Source organism: Chiloscyllium punctatum, chromosome 44 (assembly GCF_047496795.1).
Source record: "Chiloscyllium punctatum isolate Juve2018m chromosome 44, sChiPun1.3, whole genome shotgun sequence".
Classification (NCBI taxonomy): Eukaryota; Metazoa; Chordata; class Chondrichthyes; order Orectolobiformes; family Hemiscylliidae; genus Chiloscyllium; species Chiloscyllium punctatum.
The window spans coordinates 38,407,973-38,430,361 of record NC_092782.1 but is presented as its reverse complement, the minus strand read 5'-3'; the positions used below and the strand labels follow the sequence as shown (position 1 = coordinate 38,430,361).

The 22,389-nt window shown below is 42.9% G+C and overlaps 1 protein-coding gene across 3 annotated transcripts in view; it reads right to left on the bottom strand.

Moving 5' to 3' along the window:
- Positions 1-22,389, bottom strand: part of fam185a (family with sequence similarity 185 member A) — a 122,615-nt gene that overhangs the window by 91,676 nt on the left and 8,550 nt on the right. For all 3 annotated transcript variants that reach the window (XM_072562664.1, XM_072562663.1, XM_072562665.1), the window contains exons 3-4: positions 14,846-14,938; positions 6,407-6,545 (exon numbers count right to left, since the gene is read on the bottom strand). In XM_072562664.1, coding sequence (XP_072418765.1) covers positions 6,407-6,545; positions 14,846-14,938 — 232 coding nt within the window. The remainder of the gene's footprint in view (positions 1-6,406; positions 6,546-14,845; positions 14,939-22,389) is intronic.

The following is a 22,389-nucleotide window of genomic DNA, read 5'->3' as shown; positions in this document are numbered from 1 at the left end:
ATAGGAGAGATCTCTTTGGGTTGCAATGAGAGGAGAATAGTGCAGAGACTGCAAAGACAATTTATTGCAGAGTAAGACAGAAGTACAACTCCCACCCAGAGTGTTCCAGAAGCATTTCTACTACCTCTACCTAATGCATGTCAGTAAATCTGCTTGAACATCACAAAGGAGGTAACTCATAGAACTCTCCACACCTTGGAACCAGACCTACAGCTTCAATACAGGGCAAGATGCACTGGTCAATAACTGAAGCTGACTGCGCCCGTCAATTGCTGAGACTGGTACATCTCACAGTTTGTCATCATTTGACACAGGGAAGTAATTGGAGGCTCTAGTGTTAGGAAAGAAGGTTTCTTTATCTTCTCTGCATGCACCTGACTTTGCTAAAATAGCAGTATGATGCCCTAACTCTTATATTGTAATGATTGTGGCATATATCTCTGCTGAATGTACTGCTGAGTGACAGCAGGCTTCAGCAGGATTGTAGCCATGAGAATTCGGATTTGTCCTTCTTTTACGGACTATGAGGACTGGCATGCTTGAGCAATGGCAGTCTCGAGTTTTATTCCTGGGAACTGGAGTCAAATGATACATTCCCAATCCAGTCATAAATGGTAGGTTACCTCCTTTACTTCCTCCTCTTTCTTTCACTTGAAGTGTTTGTGAAACCAGTGGGCTTTTGGTTAACTCGTTAACTGTACCTGTGGTAGATAATGAGAACCAGTAATGTGCCTGTTTGGACACGCTGTAACACACCTCCAGGGCAGATAAGATTGGAACCTTGAGTTTTGGGCTCAAAGTGTTTAAATGTACACAATGAATTTACAGACTTTAGTGACTGAGCCTTACTGACACTTCTCCATGGCCACCTGTTAGCAGCCAGAGTGATGAAAGTTATTACAGGAATTGGCCAAACTCAGATAAAAACAACCTCCTTCAATTTGTCCCCACCCTGTCTACTTGCAACTCCACTTTCAAGGAACTATGCACCTGTATCCCCAAGGTCTCTTTGGTCAGTAATATTCCCTAGGAACCTATCATTAAGTATATTAAGTCCTGCCCTGATTTTCCTGACCAAAATGCAACACCTCACATTTTTCTAAATTAAACTCCATCTGCCATTCCTCGGTCCATCTGGAATAGTCACAGCATGAGGTTTTAATCATTGAAACCAATGTCAAATAAACACTCGCATTCTGAATATTCTTCCTTTGTTTCCTCTTCTTCTTTCTGCTCTTGAATGCCCACTAGTAAAAAAAAACTGGAACTACAAATGTTACCACTCAACACATATCCTGACAAACATATGATGCATTTATCGCGCACCAGTAATCTGCTCTAATAATCTTTAAACCAGCACGTCAAATCAGAGGGTGACTACCAGGTGAGAAGGGTCGTCTACTAGACAATTGGCTATTAACTCTCCTTCACAATCCAACAATATATAGCAGGGTTTTTGTAAAATGAAATGCTGAGAATCTCAAATATCATCACCGAGTAGACAACATGGGGTGTTGAAGCATCAAACCTCAACTGCTTTGGAGGAGCCCTGCAGTACTCACTCAAAAATGAGTGAGCATCTTATTTTTGTTAACTTGTTGAATTCTCCACAATCTGTCTGTCTGTTTGTGGTTGACCACTGGCCACCTGCTAATGGGTTTCACCTTTACAATGACAGTGTCAATTTCAGCAACTATAACAGAGGTATGAACATTTGCATCGGTGAAGCTTTGATTTGTGGGGACAAATTGAAGGCGGTTGTTTTTATCTGAGTTTGGCCAATTCCTGTAATAACTTTCATCACTCTGGCTGCTAACAGGTGGCTATGGAGAGGTGTCAGTAAGGCTCAGTCACTAAAGTCTGTAAATTCATTGTGTACATTTAAACACTTTGAGCCCAAAACTCAAGGTTCCAATCTTATCTGCCCTGGAGGTGTGTTACAGCGTGTCCAAACAGGCACATTACTGATTCTCATTATCTACCACAGGTACAGTTAACGAGTTAACCAAAAGCCCACTGGTTTCACAAACACTTCAAGTGAAAGAAAGAGGAGGAAGTAAAGGAGGTAACCTACCATTTATGACTGGATTGGGAATGTATCATTTGACTCCAGTTCCCAGGAATAAAACTCGAGACTGCCATTGCTCAAGCATGCCAGTCCTCATAGTCCGTAAAAGAGGGACAAGTCAGAATTCTCATGGCTACAATCCTGATGAAGCCTACTGTCACTCAGCAGTACATTCAGCAGAGATATATGCCACAATCATTACAATTAGGAAGCAGCAATAGGTTTTCGTGCATCACCTTGAACAGATTCAGATTATTAATCCATTGTGATCGAGGGGCTGTTCAAATTTACCCCTTTATGTTTAAATTAGCAAAGAACAAAGAACCACATTTCCTATTAAAAATTACAGCTTGCTTTGATTTACTGCATAAACGATTCAATATGTAATTCTAGTCTCTAGTGATTTCCTAACAGTAGTGGTCAAACTGCATTTTTCCAAACTGATTACATTCTTGTTCACCCATGGTCATAGCCATATGGTGGAAAAAAAAACATCTGACACACACACTGGAATACATTTCTTCTCAATTTTACAGCATCTGTGATAATGCTTAAAAACAGGTATTAGGACTGAACTCACTGGAACCACGGGCCCTGATAACATCATAGATTATTCATCACACTGAAGATTTGTATTCCAGAAATAGTTATATCCCGAGCCAAGTTGATAGAGTATAGCTATAATAAAAATATCTAACTGGCTATCTGGAAAACCTCCCCAGGTATGTCCTCCTCACAAAAAAAAACAAGACAAATCCAATCTGACAATAACTCCCACACCACTCAATTCTCAGCAAAAAAAAATTTTAGAAAATGCAATGACACTGGTTATACCAGGATTCAGCTCCTGACCAGACACAGTTTTGGTCTAAACATGGACAAAAGTGCTGAATTCTAGAGGCAAACAGACAGTGAGTGCCCTTGACATCAAGGCAGCATAAAGCAACTTTAATAAATTGGAAATTGGGATAAACTTGACTGCTAATACAAAATAAACTGGCTTGTCATCAGCCAATCATCTTAGGCACAGAACATCACTACAAGTTACTTAGGGTGGTATCCTAGGATCAACCATTGCAAGAGGTTCATCAATAATCTTCCTTCCATCATAAGATCAGAAATGGTGTTGTTTGCACAGAAATGGTGTTGTAATACCATCTAGAAAAACAAGGGAAGCAGGTAACAGGAATACCATCACCTGCAAGTTCTTCTCTAAGTTACAAACCATTCCTACTTGGAACAATAGTCACCATTCTTTTATTGCTACTGAGTTAAAATTTGGGAAATCTCCCCAAAGCACTGTGGTCATATCTACACCAAAAATAAAAGCAATGGTTCAAGGTGGCAGTTCACCACCACCTTCTTAAATGGCAATTACAGAAGGACAATAAATGCTCATTTTGCCAGAAATGCCCATATCCAATAAATGACTAATTAAAAAATAATTTTTTGGCAGCAATAAAACTTTCACGAATTAATCCCAAGAAATCTCAAGTACAGTTAGTTTTTGACACATGTAGAACTATAAGGGATGAAAACTGTGATGAGAAGGTATTTCTAATGTATTGATAAATATATTATTTTAAAAAGCTGACATCCAGATATAAGGAAACTGTGCATCAGTGATTATGTGCAATTATGATTATGAAAAAAGATGGCAAGTAAAGAAGAACTAAATAGTTAACACAACCTAGTGGGCCAATGGGCTGAGGAGTGGCAGATGGAGTTTAATTTAGATAAATGAGAGGTGCTGCATTTCATAAAGGCAATTCAGAGCAGGACTTATATACTTAATGGTAAGGTCCTGGGGAGTGTTGCTGAACAAAGAGACCGTGGAGTCGCATGTAGATAAGATAGTGAAGAAGGCATTTCTTCATTGGTATATACTCCATTGAATACAGGAGTTGGGAGGTCATGTTGCAGCTGTACAGGACATTGGTCAGGCTGCCTTTGGAATATTGCATGCAATTCTGGTCTCCTTCCTATTGGAAGAATGTTGTGAAACCTGAAAAGGTTCAGAAAAGATTTATAAGGATGTTGCCGGGGTTGGAGAGTTTGAGCTATAGGGAGAGGTTGAATAGGCTGGGGCTGTTTTCCCTGGAGCATTGGAGGCTGAGGGGTGACCTTATGGAGGTTTATAAAATCATCAAGAGCATTGATAGGGTAAGTGGACAACCTCTTTTTCCTGGGTAGGAGAGTCCAGAATTAGAGGGCATAGTTTTAGGGTGAGAGGGGAAAAATTTAAAAGGGACCAAAGGGGAATTTGTTTTTTTACGCAGAGAGTGGTGCGTGTATGGAATGAGCTGCCAGAGAAAATGGTGGAGGCTGGTATAATTACAATATTTAAAAGGAATCTGGATGCGTATATGAATAGGATGGGTTGAGAGAGATATGGGCCAAGTGCAGGTAAATGGGACTAGATTAGGTTAGGATATCTGGTTGGCATGAACAAGTTGGATCGAAGGGGCTGTTTCTTAGCTGTACATCTCTTATGACTCTATTTCTCCTATGGGCTCAGATGATGTAAGGTTACTGTTCACCCATTGCTTAGGAGCATTTATATCCTTTGAGGAAAAAATAGGAGGAGTGGGCCATTCAGCTCCTATGATCTCCTTCACTATTCTATATGATGGCTGATCAATGACCACAAAGCTTTTCTGGTGATATCCCCATTATCCTTGGTAGAATTAGTAACTAGAAATCTATCAATCTTGGTGGTGGAACATACTTGATAACTGAAATTCCTAGAGCAGGTAACTCCAAATGATTCACTACCCTCTGAATGAAGAAGTTCCTCCTAATCTCGAAATGGCTTGCCCCTTTTTCTGAGACTGTCTTCTACTTCTAGACTCTTGACCTTTGGCTGTCATATCCCCATCATCAGATATGGGAATCATCCTTTCCATATCTGCACAGTTTATCCTTTTAAGAATTTTTCAGATCACTTTTCACTCCTAACTTTCAACTATGTCTTTATAGGACAGTCATGCAATCTAAGGAATTAGTCTGGTGCACTTCAACTCCACTCTCGCAATCATAGCCTTATTCTTTAATTATACAAGGGGACCAAAAGTACACAAGTTCCTGATACTATTTCACCAAGGTTCTAAAGCAAATTATGTGTAGCCTGCTTCTACAGAAGCAGAGCATACGGTGATAAATGACACTGCTGACATCAAATCTATCTCCTGACTTGGGATGGTGCTATCCATAGTTAGGAAGACACAGTCTGTGCAGGAGCTGTTCAATAGAAGAGATAGGTGCCAGCTGTCTGAGGCAGCTATGCTTTTGTACCAGTGCTACCCAATGTGTAAACTGCAACATGAAGGGTAACCAAAGGAAAAACAGCAAGAATTAAGGAATTTAAAAAGGTACTAAGAAGAGAGTTGAGAGCTATCACAGCATACTACATTGTCCCTCCTGATGTGGTCAATGACTTTCTTGCAACACTGAAGTCACATCTTCTAAAAATTCTAACTTAATGTTTTTCACTTAACAGAATCTGAGCTGCACTTCCTAAATGAAGATTTAAATAAATTATTAAAACAGAAGGGTAATCTTTCTCCCCACAGCACAGCTTAATATCACAGGCAATTTTATTCATAACTGGCATGCCTTTAAACCATTACAGGCCTTCATGAAATGAATAGTTTCTTAGGTATTTCAAACAAATTGGCCAAACAGCAACAATGATCAAATTTTGGCTGTACGGTTTATATGACCATTTGAATTCTAATTATAACAAAAACACTGGGCTTGATAGAACTCACATTATGGATATGAATTTTGTATCCTATTGCACGACGAAATTCATACTTCAGATTGTAGCAAAACACCCAGGTAGACCTCAGAATACAAGTGCCCTGATTGGACCAGATTAACAGCCCCAATCAGGGAGCCCTAGCTGCCAGCTAAGAACAGAAGTGTCATACATCCTGTTCACTTTGAGGGCTGGCTTGGAGGGACCTGAATCAGTGAAAAGGACTCTCCACATGTAAATTAAAAAAAGAATGACATGGTAACAGGATACTAACCTCTGATCCAATTTCATAAATCACAGTTAATTGGTAATTGTTAATAATTCCAAAACAGAACAACTGTTCCACAGCTGGGATGCATATGCTTTATCTTAAAAGACACAGCAGCCTGCTAATTAAGTTTATGATTTAGGGAAGTCCCCATTTTGGCCTCTTCTTGGAAACTGCAGTTTCCAACTTTTATTTATTAAAGACTGAAATAATTATTTGTTCATTTCCATCTATGAAATTATATACTACAAAGCTCCTTCAGTCTTGGCTACTGGTAACAACATCAGGGCTTAATATACAAAATGCTTACCATGAATGTTTCCAAGTTCAATATTGCCATTAGAAGAGGACAGATTTGAAGATTCAGCATAAATATACTTTGTTTTCAGTGTGCCATCAGTGGTGGAAATATTCATGCTTGTTCCTTGCAGCTTTTCAATTTCTACAATCTGAAGAAAACACAAAAGGTTTGATTAGGTGTAAATGTTATTCACGAGAAAGACAACTATTCCTCTCATAAGTAACAGCACGCTTTATTTGGGTCTTCGTTCTATCAATATCATAATATCCATGTATTAATGCAATGCAGGATAGGAACATAATGCATCTGCCCGAAGGCTACTGTGATGCAACAGCAGTGCCCCATCTCTCGACCAGGAAGTCTGAATTCAAAGTCACCTGGTGTGTCATACATCTCTCAACAGGTTGATTAGCAAATATGTCTATGCACTTGTGCACCACAGTGCTTTCATGTTTGTTATAGATAGAAGACTAGAGCATAAGAATGCAGAAGTTACACTGCAGCTAGACAAAAACCCTCGTTAGCCCCCACATGGAGTACAATGAGCAGATCTGGTCACCATACCTTAGGAAGCATATATGGGCCTTGGAGGGGGTAGAATGTAGGCTTACAAGAATGAGCCCTGGACTTCAGGGGCTTTGATATGAAGAGAGATTATACAAATTGGGCCTGTTTGCTCTAGGATTTAGAAAGTTAAGGAGTGATTTCTTTGAAATCTTCAAGATAAAGTTAAATTATATCCAGTGGTTAGACACTGTAGAACTGTCAGAATTAGGGCCAGACCACTCAGAATGTACAGCAGGTCAGGCAGCATCCGAGGAGCAAGAGAATCAACGTTTTGGGCATAAGCCCTTCATCAGGAATGAGGCTTGTGGGCTGGGGCCAAGAAATAAATGGGAGGGGGGTGGAGTTGGGGGAAAGGTAGCTGAGAAAGCGATAGGTGGATGAAGGTGAGGCAGAAGATGATACATCAGAGAGGAGAGTGATGGACAGGTCCAGAGGGCAGTGCCAAGTTGGAGGCTTGGGACTAGGATAATGTGTGGATGGTGTTGGGGGTGGGGGTGGGTGGAGGAGGAGAAGGAGGAAATGAGGAAGCTGCTGAAATCTACATTTATCCCATATGGTTGCAGGGTCCCAAGGTGGAATGAGGCATTCATCTTCCAGGTGTCGGGTGGTAACATTTTGGTGGAGGACGTCCAGGACCTGCATGTCCTTGACAGAGTGGGAGGGGGGTGCTGAAGTGTTCAGCCACAGGGCGGTGGGTTGGTGGCTGCAGGTGTCCCACAGACGTTCTCTGAAATGATCCGTAAGAAGGCGTTCTGTCTCCTGAATTTGAAGGAGACCACATCGGGTGCAACAGATGCAGTAAATGACATTAGTAGACATACAGGTAAATTTCTGATGGATGTGGAAGGATCCCTTGGGGCCTTGGATGGAAGTGAGGGGAGTGGTGTAGGCAGGTGGGGCACGTGACGAGGGAGTCGCAGAGGGAACGTTCTCTCTGGAACGCTGATAGGATTGGGAGGAAATATATCTTTGGTGGTGGGTTCCATCCTAAGTTGTGGAGAATGATGTGATGTATGTGGAGGTTGGTGGGGTGGAAGGGGAGGATCAGGGGAGTTCTGTCCTTGCTGCGCTGGGAGGGGTGGGGTTCAAGGTCAGTGGGTGCGTAAAGTGAAGGAGATGAACTGGAGGGCATCGTCAACCATGTGGGAAGGGAAGTTGCGATCATGGAAGAAGGAGACCATCTGGGATTTTCTGAGGTGGAATTGGTCATCCTGGGAACAGATGCAGGGGAGGCAGAGGAACTGGGAATAAAGGGATGGTGTTTTTCAGGAGATAAGATGGTAGGAGGTGTAGTCTAGGTAGCTGTGGGAGTTGGTAGGCTTATAGTAGATGTCTGTGGTCAGTCGGTCACCGGAGACGGTGATGTAGAGGTCCAGGAAGGGGAGGGAGGTGTCCAGGATGGTCCAGGTGAATTTGAGATTGGGGTGGAAGATGTTGGTAAAATTGATGAACTGTTCAACCTTTCGTGGGAGCATGAGGCGGCGCCGATACAGTCATTGACGTTGCGGAGGAACAAGTGGGAGGTGGTGCCGGTGTAACTGCGGAAGATGGATTGTTCCACATATCCGACAAACAGGCAGGCATAGCTGGTTCCAAGTGGGTGCCCATGGCTACCCCTTTGGTTTGGAGGAAGTGGGAGGAATGGAAGGAGACGTTGTAGAGGACGAGGACCAGTTCAGCCAGGCGGATGAGTGTGTCGGTGGAAAGGTTCTGGTTGGAACGGTGGGAGAGGAAAAAATGGAGGGATTGGAGACATTCATCATGGCAGATCGATGGGTACAGGGACTGGCGTTGGGGGCCAGGGAAATGGAAATCTTGGAGGAAGTGAAGGGCATGAGCGGTGTCACGAACATAGCTGGGGAGTTCCTGGACTAAGGGGGACAGGATGGTGTCAAGGTAGGAAGAGATGAGTTCAGTGGGACAGGTGCAGGCTGAGACAATGGATTGACCAAGGAAGTCAGGTTTGTGAACCTTCGGTAGGAGGTAGAATCAGGCAATGCGGGTTTCATGGACAATGAGGTTGGAGGCTGTGGGTGGGAGATCCCCAAAGGTGATGATGTTGTGGATGGTCTGGAGATGATGGTTTGGCGATGGGACGTAGTGTCATGATCAAGGGGGCAGTAAGAGGAAGTGTCTATGAGTTGGCGCCTGGCTTCAGTGGTGTAGAGGTTGGTGTGCCATACTACAACTCCGCCTCTCCCCTCGTCTGAGAGTTTGATGGTGAGGTTGGGGTTGGAGCAGAGGGAGTGAAGGGCTGCGAGTTGTGAGAATGGGAGGTTGGAGTGGGTGAAGGGGTGGACAGGTTGAGGTGGTTGATGTACGGTGACAGTTTGAAACGAAGAGGTCAAGGGTGGGTGATAGGCTGGCACGGGGTGTCCAGGTGGATGGGATGTGTTGGAGGCGGGAGAAGGGGTCCTTGGTGGGTGGACAGGTGTCCTGGTTGAAAAACTGGGCCTGGAGGCAGAGGCAGCAGAAGAAACTTATAAGATTGCAGTGTGCATCAAACTCATTAATCTGGAAGCGTAGAATGATAAAGGTGAGGCCTTTGCTGAGAACTAAACATTTGTCCTCAGTGAGGGAAGAGGTCTCGGGGAATAGTGAGCACACAGCAGGGATGGGAGCTAGGACCTGGAGGTGGGAGCAGAGACAGTTGCTTGAGAGGGTGTGATTATAGGGTCATCTCCTTCCTCAGTGCCTGCCTCTAGAACCATCTGATCCCACATGGACACAGAGAGTGTGCAAGGGAAACGGAGAGAGGGTGCGCGCATGTGCGGGGGACACGGAAAGGGCACTGCACGTAGGGGACACTGGCAAGGCGAGCGTGCACAGGACACGGATGGGGCAAGCATGCAGGAGGTAGGCGGGGTGGGGGAGGGGGCAGAGAGAGAGAGAGAGAGAGAGAGAGAGAGACAGAGAAAGGGGTGGGGGGAGAGAGAGACGCAAAGTGATGATGAAACACAGGCAGGGGAGGTTAGCGCGAGGCAGAGAGTTGGAAGGGCAGGAGGTGAGGGGCAGATGATTGGAAGGGCAGGAGGTGAGGAGCAGCGGGTTGGGGGGGAAGAGCTTGAGGAGCAGAGAGGGAAGAAGCAGAGGGTGAAGGAGCAGACAGGGCGAGGCTTGTGAGAGGGACAAGGGGCAGAGAGAAGGAGAAGAGGGAGAGCCTCTCTTTGCCCCTCTATCCCTCTCTTTGTTATGTTTTGAGACTTGAGCACATAATACCAGGTTGATATCCAGCGAAATCCAGGGAAAATGTTATACAGCTGCCATCTTTTAGACAAGATGCTAAATAAAGGCCCTGCCAGTTTTCTAAAAACGGGCAATGGATAATCCTCAAACATTATTCTGAAGAACAGCAAAGCACTGTCCTGGCCAGTACTTTGCCTCAAAACATGGCGCACACAGAGAAATAAATCAGATTATCTGGTCCTCTTCACATTGCTGTTTGAAGGAGTATGCTGCACACAAACTGGCTGCCACATTTCTTATGTTACAGCAGTGACCACATTTTAAAAACTACTTCATTAGTTGTAAAACACTTTTGGATGACCCAGGGTCATGAAAAGTGCTACACAAAAGCAAGTCTTCTGTAATGGTCAATGGGTGAATAGATTGAAGACTGTTTGCTAAAAAAACAAGTTATTTGGATAACTATTAATTCTGTATTTAGTTAGTTCTATGCTCAAGTTGAAGCTAACTTTGGTGTTTTAACACTTTTGTTGTTATTCTTGGGCTAAACTTGTGGGAACATTAAGAGGGCTCATGGGGCAAAATACAACTGGTCATTAATGGGGGAAAAAAACTACTGCAATTGCATGGACAATCATTAGCAGTATGAACCGACCATCACTGAGTGAAGGAAAGGATATTATTTCTACATTACATTCCCAACATTTCAACTGGGAACGTTAGCTGAACAATAATGCTTTGGAATATGCAAAGAGTTTTGCCACTGGTTAAATGCTCCACAGCTTTAACATCCTGCTTCAGGGTTTCCAGACCAGGAGGCAGGAACAGCAAAGGGAGTACACCAGCATGGATCAGAATGGTTGATCCGGACACTGGCCACAGGAATCGCAGCATTTACACAAATGGAAAGAAGACTTGGAAAAGTTGCTCTCTTGTTTTCTCATACTTACTTCGTGGTGCTCCTATAGAATGAGGGGGCTGAAGTGAGGTGATGATTCTCAAGGACGGGTGGGAGATGGCAGCCTCTTAAATCAAGCAAGTGTGTGCATGGAAGAGGCAATTGGAAATCTGATCCCTCCATCCTGGGTATAACTGCACCAAGTAGATCAAGGACATCAGGAAGGCAGGCAAGGTGGGTGAATTGCATAATATTTAAGTTCTAAGCCCCATACCATTCTGTTTTACATAATTCTACTTTGCATCTCCAGTTGCTCTTTTTGCCATGCACTTCCTCGTATCTCCTCTGAACAACGACCACTCACATTCACCCTCACCTTAGCTGTCAACTCAATCACCTAGGACTTTTGTTTTATTCCCTCTTCTATACATAATTTCTAACATTCACATTCCTGTTTTCTCTCTTTACAGAGAAAGTGTGCACAACTTTCAGGTCAAGGATACACAGGGATGGGGATGGGAGGTGGACGTCCTCAACGCTTATTGGAAGTACACATCCATCCACTGTAAAGGAAATATTGTTTTGGGAGGTTGCAGATGTCAGCAACAATCTCTCATGAAAGCCGAAGCCTCCCAAGACACCAGTACTTAAACAGGTCCAGACAGCTAATCCTCAGCTTTAGGACAAACAGTTGGGTTTTCACCACCTGACTAGCTCTCTATTTCTATTCTCTCTGCTTCATAAAAAGGCATTTTGTTTAGAAGGTTTTTTGTGTTCCCTTGTTCCTTCGTGGTTCAGACTACAGCTGCACAGGTTCTTATTATACTGCAATGAAGGTTGATAGCAAAGGAGTTAGTACGAATGAGTGCATACTTCAAAACATTTGAATAGTTACTCCAGAGTCAAAATTGACATTTCATGAAGTGATTTCTGTCTATCCGAAGTAACCTTATAAGCACAAGGCTTCCACTGAGGCCAAACATAAGTTCAACAAATTCAGTTTTTAAGCATGTCAATTTCATTGAACTCTTTGCTGTGCTCTGAACTCATGCACCCTCATGAGATACAGACAGCTTGGAGAATCTATTTGCTGGCTGTTCAAACCAGATTGCAGTGTTAAAGTAAAACTTCATTAATTACTTGAATAACTTCCACAGCTGCTGCAAGGGGAAGCTCTGTTTGTTGTCAAACGTGGAAGTGGGCGGAATAATGTTGGTTCCTATTTTGATGCCATTTTTTGATGATGTAACATCCTGCTTCTCTTCCTTTGTGCATTTGTATTCTCAAATCTACTGTTCCTCTACCCATCTGGATTTTCATTTTCTAAGTGACATGAGAGTTATTTTATCTATCCAAAATATATTTAATTAGTCTACATACAATTTTATTGGCGGAATGGACATAAAATTGGCAACTTCATTAATGTCTTTGCACAATTTTTGTAGTTCCCCAAGTGTTGTCCATCCTTACTTTGGTGATGCCTGTAAATTAAGAAATTTTGTTTGATTCAAAGTAACTGTTAGTTATGTTAATTGTGAACAATGACATTCCCGGCACTAATTTTTGTGAACCCTACTTTCTACTACTTTGAACAACCACTCATCGGCTCTGCTCCTTAATCAACTAGTCATTCTGTAATTGCCCTGATACTACATGCTCTCATTTCACCCATTATCCATCATATGATACTTTATTTAAGGCCTTTTGAAGATTACCTCTGATTTCTGTTTTCTCTCTGCTACCTCTTCAAAGAATTCTTTAAAAAAATTGAAAAACAAGATATTTCTTTGAAATCCATGCTGACAGTTCATTATTATATTTTTGGTTTAGATGATTTTCTATTTTCTCCTTTCGTAGGGACTCAAATATTTTACCTACAGTTAGTTCTGAGCTGACTGGTCCATATTGCCCTGGACACAATATCTCTCATCTTAAACAAAGGCAATATGGTCCAGATAGTCAGATCAGAATTGGAAAACCTATTTTTGATCCTGATCAGATTATAGTTACCAATTATGTTAAATGAGTTCTGTGATTGAAATTCCTGGACAGGGGCCTCCTGTTACAAATCGCCTGTCCAAAATTCGACAAATAAAGCAATGAGAAAAACTTCATAGAAATCACATGCCTTTATTTTGTCAGTGTGCCTGCTCTGGGAATTAAACGCCCAGCAGCGTAACCAGCTACTTTGACAGTCCATGTGAAAGGTTCAGTGTAAGGTAAGTGACAGAGTAAGGTGCATTGCTAGATACGGGAAACAGACTTTAAGGAGGTGTGGGTTGTCTTGGTCAGGACAAGGGGTGGAGAGTCCAGGGTGGGGGGAGTGCAATTCCCATGTCTGGCAGACTGGAATGTCTGGAGGGTGGGCAGATCCCCCACAAGGGGAAACTGGAAATCAGTTTAATAGCTTGAGGAGAGACTAGATTCACTACAGTATGGAAACAGGCCTTTTGGCCCAACAAGATTAACCCACCCAGACCCATTCCCTATATTTACCCCTGACTAATGCACCAACACTATGGGCAATTTAACATGGCCAATTCACCTAACCTGCACATCTTTGGACTGTGGGAGGAAACCAGAGCACCCTGAGGAAACCCACAGAGACACGGGGAGAATGTGCAAACTCCACAGACAAGAAGTTTCAGAAATGACAGCCAGACTACTGAGACCCCTCGGAATCCCACCAACACTCAAACAAAAACTAACAAACTTAAAAGACCCAGTACAACCCATGGATAAAACCAACGTCATCTATAAAATTCCATGCAAGGACTGCCACAAACACTACTTAGGACAAACTGGAAGAAAGTTAGCCAGCAGGATACATGAACACCAGCCAGCCACAAAAAGACACGAACCCCTCTCCCCCATAGCCCTACACACGGATGAAAAAAACCATCATTTCGACTGGGACAACACCTCTATCCTGGGACAGGCTAAGCAAAGAATTCCTAGAGGCCTGGCACTCCAACCACAATGCCATAAACAAGCAAATAGATCTAGGTGCTATCTATCAACCCCTCAGAAAACGAACAGGAAATGACATCACCATAAACCCCAGGAACCCCATCTAGGAGAAAGATATAAATAGAAAGCAGGAGACAACAGCTTCGCTTCACTTGGAAGTCACCACTGATAATGTTACCTAGCCAGGTAATGAAACGTCTGGATATCAAACCTACAGGTCAGCGAGCAAACCTACACACTACCTATGATTTTATTCTAAATGCCCATAATAGCAACATACCAACTTTTCACATATACAGAGGAACCTTGATTATCAGAATACCAGTTATCTGAATTTCGGATTATCCGAAGGAGATCATAAGGTCCCAATAGAAACATTACATCAAAGAGCTGTTTCAACCCTGACTGCATCTTTTGTTTACAGGTATAATGATTCAAAACAAACTCAGCTCACTGAAATGCTGTTGAGAATAGTCCTGGACAGTCCAGGCACCTTCTCCAAGTGACTAACCTCCCACACTCACCCCCCAACTTTTCCTGGAGTTCTACATAGAAGCGTGGGGAGGTAGATGAGGGTTGAGGGCGGGCAGGGCTCACATGCAGCGTGCTGCTACCTACTCTCCTGAACGGGGAGCAGACTTACCAGAAAACTCAGAGCCCCATAGGAAACCAATTAACCAAATAATTAACGATCTGAACTAAATAATGCCCTCCCACCTTGTTCGGATAATCGAAGTTCCTCTGTATATGAGGGGATTGTTTATCTTATAGTTCATGTGCATCACTAATCATTAAAGTTGCTAAATAAAATGGTTTCTTTAACTTACTCCTTTATCAGAGGTCTGTATGTCTACATTTCCATGGATTGTTCCTCGACAAATCACTTTCCCACCTTTGCTATGGACTTGGACTTTATGAGCCTGGAAAGCATACAAGACAAAAGCAGAAATTACGGATTCAACAATGAGCAAAGTCTTCAAAATTATAATATTTCCATACAATGTAGCAAACTGAAATTCATTTTAAAAAACCTTTCCACCCACATTGAGTTTTCTAAAGATTTATTGTTTGATCCGGATATCTGCAAGATTTATTAATTTGGAAAAATATGAAATTAAACATAATCTGAAAGTAACCTGCTGCAGCTATTTCACAACATAAAATGTCCAATGTCTTCTTAGTACAGCAATAGATTGGTTGGACTTTCTGGTCTATATCCCTGACATTATTTTGATTTGTTACCTTTTGATAGTTCAGTTTGAAAACATTGAGAGGATTTTAAAATGTTTTTAATTCAAAGAGAAAACTATTGACCAGGAAAAAGTAAAAGAATTATGCAAATAGTTCAGACTTGAACCATAAAGCCTGTGATCATGAGACCCAGCATTGACATGAAGGGCCAAAATGGCCTCCTACATTCTAAGTTTCTATGATTTCCCAAAGTGTTAAATTCAGTGATGTCTGATAAGTTAGTGGAATTTGCAAGCGACTAAAAGTACAAGGTTGATTGACTGCAGCATTGCGTGAAAACATTTGAAAAACAAAACATAGTTGCCAAGATTCTGCTGAAGGCCAATAGGGGTAATGTGAAAAAAAAATTGACTTCAGGCAGCACATAACTTGGCAATTTTCTTTTAAATTATCGTTATGGAGGAGAAAAAAGTGCAAGAGGTGAGAAGAGATGTAAAAAGAGTACATTTGCAAGTTAAAAATGACAAAACACAGCATTACACAGGCTGAGGAAGGGATATTGATTAATTTAACACCAGAAAAAGGATACTGGAGAAAATAATAGGGAGCTATGATGGACGAAGCTTCAATGTTGGATGGTCACAGCCAAAATATTGAGAAACAAAGCAGAAACTATATAGGTTAATAAAGAGCTTTCCAAAAGGTATCTAATATATCTATATTAGACCTTTGGTTAAAACATACCACTCATTATTTGTGATAGGAAAGAGATTGATTCAAGGTAATTGTAACCTAGTAGTCATGTGAAAGTTACTGAAGTTAGTAAAAGAATGAAAAGTGCATTATGGTTACATTTGATAAGGACAGATCACAATCAACTAATCTGGATGAACTATGTTAAAGCCTTCATGTGCATGATTGATGGGGACTGTATGGATGATTACAATACTGATCTGACAACTGCCAAACGGGAAGACACATTGCTGAAGCTTTTGATTTTGCATGCATCAGGGCAAATGCAAAAATGTGAAATTTCAAACAAACCATCACGGCAATTTATACTACAGGAGAAAAGAATGTCACTGGTTTAGACATTGCCAAGGATAAAACAACCTGGAACCATAGGCTGTCCAAGCTCCCAGATAACTCAAAGAAGATGCAAAACATGAGCACGTTTCATTCGTTGACTGAGAACTGAATTCTGCATAAGATTCATATGTAACTTCTAGCAATTAAAATTAGCTCATTATAGGATCAACTGATTACTTTAAATAGGTTGTTAGCAAGCTAGTAGCACATTCAGGGCTGTTCAGGAAGTGCTGCCCAAACACACAAGCACTTGTTTTGTTTTGAATGCATGAGCTCTGCCTATTGCACGTAATCAAAGGAATTTGTGTTTAATTCAATAAGCCAATCACTGGGATTTATGACCCGCTTGCCTGGCATCATGCCAGCACTGAAATGTACACATGCTGCTCAATACTGTAGTACATAGAACATATTTTTGCAGCATCCTGTTAAGGAAACTTTTACTTCAATAGCAAATGCATAGCACAAGAAAATAAAAATCACTCAGACTCACCATATTAATCTACAAACTAATGGAGTTCATTTAAAGTTACATTATCAAATGGCATAGTTTCCCATAATAGAGATAGGGATCCTGCTCACAGACACTGGGCTTCCTTTGGTTTAATTATATATAAACAAAAGGCAGATTTCAGAAGAATAAAGTGCAGTTTGTGAGAATTCTTTAGATGATTTCACTACAACTGTAAAAAGGCAAGCAACACATTACACATTTTGTCCTTCCAAACCTTAACTATGTAAGATTATGGGGTAACATCTGTGGCTAATGAAGATGGTTCCTGTGTAAGCAATTTAAGAGAAGTGAGTCATTGAAAGATTAAAAATAGCATTCAATCTTTCCTGCTGTGCTTTGGTGACAAGCCTTTAATGTACTGACTACATTGGTTAACGATAAATGCAGCCACAACCAACCATTCACCTGAATATCTACTGATATATTGAAAAAATATTAAAAACATAAATTCCTGCATAAGATTGAAAGTCCCACCACCCATTAGCAATCTTAAAGTGACAATAACACTCAGGAAACACATGGCCGAAAAAGTGTTTTTCCTCCAATCTAATCAGGACAGTTGTAGAACTGGCAGGGGGTCAGAAACACCAGCAGTCATAGTATTGTAATTTGCAGTTAAAACAAAATACAAAAAGCATGATTTAAGTTCCCCTGGGTGCTGCATGCTATAAATCACAAGCTAATCACCAAATTCAAATTGTGTCTGTTGTCATTTGTTTGTTAACTATTCCCCCTGGTGGCACATTTCTGTAATTGAGATTCTGCTTTGCTTAATAATATGAAGATTCTGATATGAATGTTGTGCTGTAAAGTGTATTTTGTATTATTTTAATGTTCATTTCTTTTAGATTTTTAGGTTTTGAATGGTGTCACATGCAGTGTGTGTGCACCTGAAGGGGTGTCATGATTGACCTGTTGGTGTTCCTGTAGCCATGGTGACATTTTTAAAAAAAATGTCAGACATAGATTAGGCAGGTTCTGGATTAGTGGTGCTGGAAGAGCACAGCAGTTCAGGCAGCATCCAAGTAGCTTCAAAGTCGACGTTTCGGGCAAAAGCCCTTCATCAGGAATAAAGGCAGTGAACCTGAAGCGTGGAGAGATAAGCTAGAGGAGGGTGGGGGTGGGGAGAAAGTAGCATAGAGTACAATGGGTGAGTAGGGGAGGGGATGAAGGTGATAGGTCAAGGAGGAGAGGGTGGAGTGGATAGGTGGAAAAGAAGATAGGCAGGTAGGACAAGTCATGGGACAGTTACTGAGCTGGATGTTTAGAACTAGGGTGAGGTGGGGGAAGGGGAAATGAGGAAACTGTTGAAGTCCACATTGATGCCCTGGGGTTGAAGTGTTCCGAGGCGGAAGTTAAGGCATTCTTCCTCCAGGCATCTGGTGGTGAGGGAGCGGCAGTGAAGGAGGCCCAGGACCTCAATGTCCTTGGCAGTGGGAGGGGGGAGTTGAAATGTTGGGCCACGGGGCGGTGTGGTTGATTGGTGCGGGTGTCCCGGAGATGTTCCCTAAAGCGCTCTGATAGGAGGCGCCCAGTCTCCCCAATGTAGAGGAGACCGCATCGGGAGCAACGGATACAATAATGATATTAGTGGATGTGCAAGTAAAACTTTGATGGATGTGGAAGGCTCCTTTAGGGCCTTGGATAGAGGTGAGGGAGGAGGTGTGGGTGCAGGTTTTACAGTTCCTGCGGTGGCAGGGGAAAGTGCCAGGACTGGAGGGTGGGTTGTTTGGGGGCGTGGACCTGACCAGGTAGTCACGGAGGGAACGGTCTTTGCGGAAGGCGGAAAGGGGTGGGGAGGGAAATATATCCCTGGTAGTGGGGTCTGTTTGGAGGTGGCAGCAATGTCAGCGGATGATTTGGTTTATGCGAAGGTTGGTAGGGTGGAAGGTGAGCACCAGGGGCATTCTGTCCTTGTTACAGTTGGAGGGGTGGGGTCTGAGGGTAGAGGTGCGGGATGTAGACGAGATGCATTGGAGGGCATCTTTAACCACGTGGGAAGGGAAATTGCGGTCTCTAAAGAAGGAGGCCATCTGGTGTGTTCTGTGATGGAACTGGTCCTCCTGGGAGCAGATCCGGCAGAGGCGGAGGAATTGGGAATACGGGATGGCATTTTTGCAAGAGGTAGGGTGGGAAGAGGTGTAATCCAGGTAGCTGTGGGAGTCGGTGGGTTTGTAAAAAATGTCAGTGTCAAGTTGGTCGTCATTAATGGAAATGGAGAGGTCCAGAAAGGGGAGGGAGGTGTCAGAGATGGTCCAGGTAAATTTAAGGTCAGGGTGGAATGTGTTGGTGAAGTTGATGAATTGCTCAACCTCCTCGCGGGAGCACGAGGTGGCGCCAATGCAGTCATCAATATAGCGGAGGAAGAGGTGGGGAGTGGTGCCGGTGTAAGTACGGAAGATCAACTGCTCTACGTAGCCAAGAAAGAGACAGGCATAGCTGGGGCCCATACGTGTGCCCATGGCTACCCCTTTGGTCTGGAGGAAGTGGGAGGATTCAAAGGAGAAATTGTTAAGGGTGAGGACCAATTCTGCCAAACGAATGAGTGTGTCGGTGGAAGGGTACTGTTGGGGACGTCTGGAGAGGAAAAAACGGAGGGTTTGGAGGCCCTGGTCATGGCGGATGGAGATGTAGAGGGATTGGATATCCATGGTGAAGATGAGGCGTTGGGGGCCAGGGAAACGGAAGTCTTGGAGAAGGTGGAGGGCATAGTGGTGTCTTGAACGTATGTGGGGAGTTCCTGGACTAGGGGGGATAGGGCAGTGTTGAGGTAGGTAGAGAGGAGTTCAGTGGGGCAGGAGGATGCTGAGACAATGGGTCGGCCAGGGTGGTCAGGCTTGAGGATCTTGGGAAGGAGGTAGAACTGGGCAGTGCAGGGTTCCAGGACTATGAGGTTGGAAGCTGTGGGTGGGAGATCTCCTGAGGTGATGAGGTTCTGTATGGTCTGGGAGATGATGGTTTGGTGATGGGGGGGGTGGGGTCATGGTCGAGGGGGCAGTAGGAAGAGGTGTCCTAGAGTTGACGTTTGACTTCAGCAGTGTAGAGGTCAGTGCACCAGACTACCACTGCGCCCCCTTTATCCGTTGGCTTGATGGTGAGGTTGGGATTGGAGCAGAGGGATTGGAGGGCTGCGCGTTGTGAGGGTGAGAGGTTGGAGTGGGGGAGGGAGGTAGACAGGTTGAGGCGGTTAATGTCCCAGCGGCAGTTGGAAATGAAGAGGTCGAGGGCAGGTAATGAGCCAGCGCGGGGTGTCCAGGTGGATGCAGTGTGTTGGAGGTGGGCGAAGGGGTCCTCGGAAGGTGGGTGGGAGTCCCAATTGTGAAAGTAAGCTCGGAGGCGGAGGCGACAGAAGAATTGTTCGACATCACGGCGGGTATTAAATTCATTGATACGTGGACGGTAGTTCTAAACTTCCAGCTCAGTAACTGTCCCCGTAACTTGTCCGGACTTGTCCTACCTGCCTATCTTCTTTTCCACCTGTCCACACCACCCTCTCCTCCTTGACCTATCACCTTCATCCCCTCCCCCACTCACCCATTGTACTCTATGCTACTTTCTCCCCACCCCGACCCTCCTCTAGCTTATCTCTCCACGATTCAGGCTCACTGCCTTTATTCCTGATGAAGGGCTTTTGCCCGAAACGTCGATTTCGAAGCTACTTGGATGCTGCCTGAACTGCTGTGCTCTTCCAGCACCACTAATCCAGAATCTGGTTTCCAGCATCTGTAGTCATTGTTTTTACCTCATAGATTAGGCAGGAACGAGGGAGATTTTTAAACGATTGAACAAAACAAAGCTATACTTTTCTTTGTCAAGGTTCAGGGTGGATTTATTTTCCTTTTTAATTAGATGAAGCAACAGTAGCGTGGGGAAAAGAAAAACATTTTTACTTTAAGTTTGGGCAGCTTTAAAAAAATCTTAGCTGAAGCTGGATGTGTTAAACAGTTGCTCCACAGAAAGGGAGGTACAATACTTTAGGATTATTGAGAGAATGATTCTTGGGTTGAGTTTCATTTTTAAGTTACAGATCGAAGTCAGTTACAACCCTGAAGGGTTATGTGAAGCTGACAAAGTCTAAGCTTGATCATACAAAGACTCCAGGAAGAGTCTATCAGCTCTTCTAGATAGAGATATGAAATCACAGTTAAATTAAGCCTTAAAGATGTGAAAGAGAAGGGAATCCTCTCTGGAATGAGTACTGTAAAAGGGCTGTTCATGACATTAATAGAATTCCATTTCACCAGATGTTTTGAAATCTTCAAATATTTGTGTTGGGTATAAATAGTTGGTTTATTCTATTTTATTTTCATTTCTTTTGTAATAATAAGCTTCTGTTTTCTTGTTAAATTCAAATTTGCATTATTATATTGTGGTTCAATAAAAGACTCTCTCATTAAAAATAGAATAAAACCACAACATGATCTATCAAGCCAGATTTCAGTACAGGATCGGACTTGTCCAGTAACATCAACTCAGATCATTATTATTGGTATAATTTTTAAATAAAAATCAACAGATAACTTAATTTATAGCTCACATTTGAAGTATTAATGACAAATTGGAACTGCTCTTCAAGATTTACAAGGAGGTGTTTCAAGTATCAAGTGCGTAATAATTTATATAATTTTTTTTAAACGGTCTGTTATTCACTTTTACAAACACCTTGGGGTAAAATTATTTGCAGCACCACGACAGCAAAATAGACTGCAAATTATGCATAAATCTCACCATTCCTAAACGGTTTCAAACTTTTCTTATTTTCCTAATAGGAACGAACAAACACATGGGTAAATCAATGGAGGTTTAGCTAATAGCTCTTGCCTAAAGGAGCTATACTTTTCTTTGTCAAGCACAAACTTTGAATTTACTTAGACATAGGTCAATAATGCACCGTTTCAGTACTTAAATACAAAAGTATTTATTTCCAAAATCCATGTAAATGCTGCAGATTTCTTTTCCCTCTATTCACTCGTGAGATGTTGGTGGCTCCGGCTGGACCAGCATTTTCTGCCCATCCAGAGAAGCCCTACAGCAGGTGACAGTGAGCTGTCTTCTTGAACCATTGGAGTCGATGTGCTGTCGGTTGACCCACAATGCCCTTCAAGAGGAAATTCCAGAATTTTGAACCAGCAAGATGAGATATTTGCAAGTCTGGACGATGAGTGGCTTGGAAGGGAACATGCGGACTGAGCTGTTGCCACATATCTGAAACAGGACGTGGGTTTGGAAGGTTTTAAGACTGTTTGGCAAATTTCTGCAATGCACCTTGTCGATTGAATAGTGTTACTACTGAGCGCAAGTGAAAAGATTGATGAGCACCACATCCCACAGACAAACAAGTGGCTGCTTTGTTTTGCACGGTGTCAAGCTTCCTCAGCACTGCTGAACCTGCAATACCCCAGGCAAGTGAGGAATATTCCGTCACATTCCTGGCTGTGCCTTGTAGACCGAGGAGGAAAGTGAGGATTGCAGATGCTGGAGATCGGAGGCGAGAGTGTGGTGTTGGAGATGCACAGCAGGTCAGACAGCATCCGAGGAGTGGGAGAATCAAGGTTTTGGACAAAAGCCCTTCAGCAG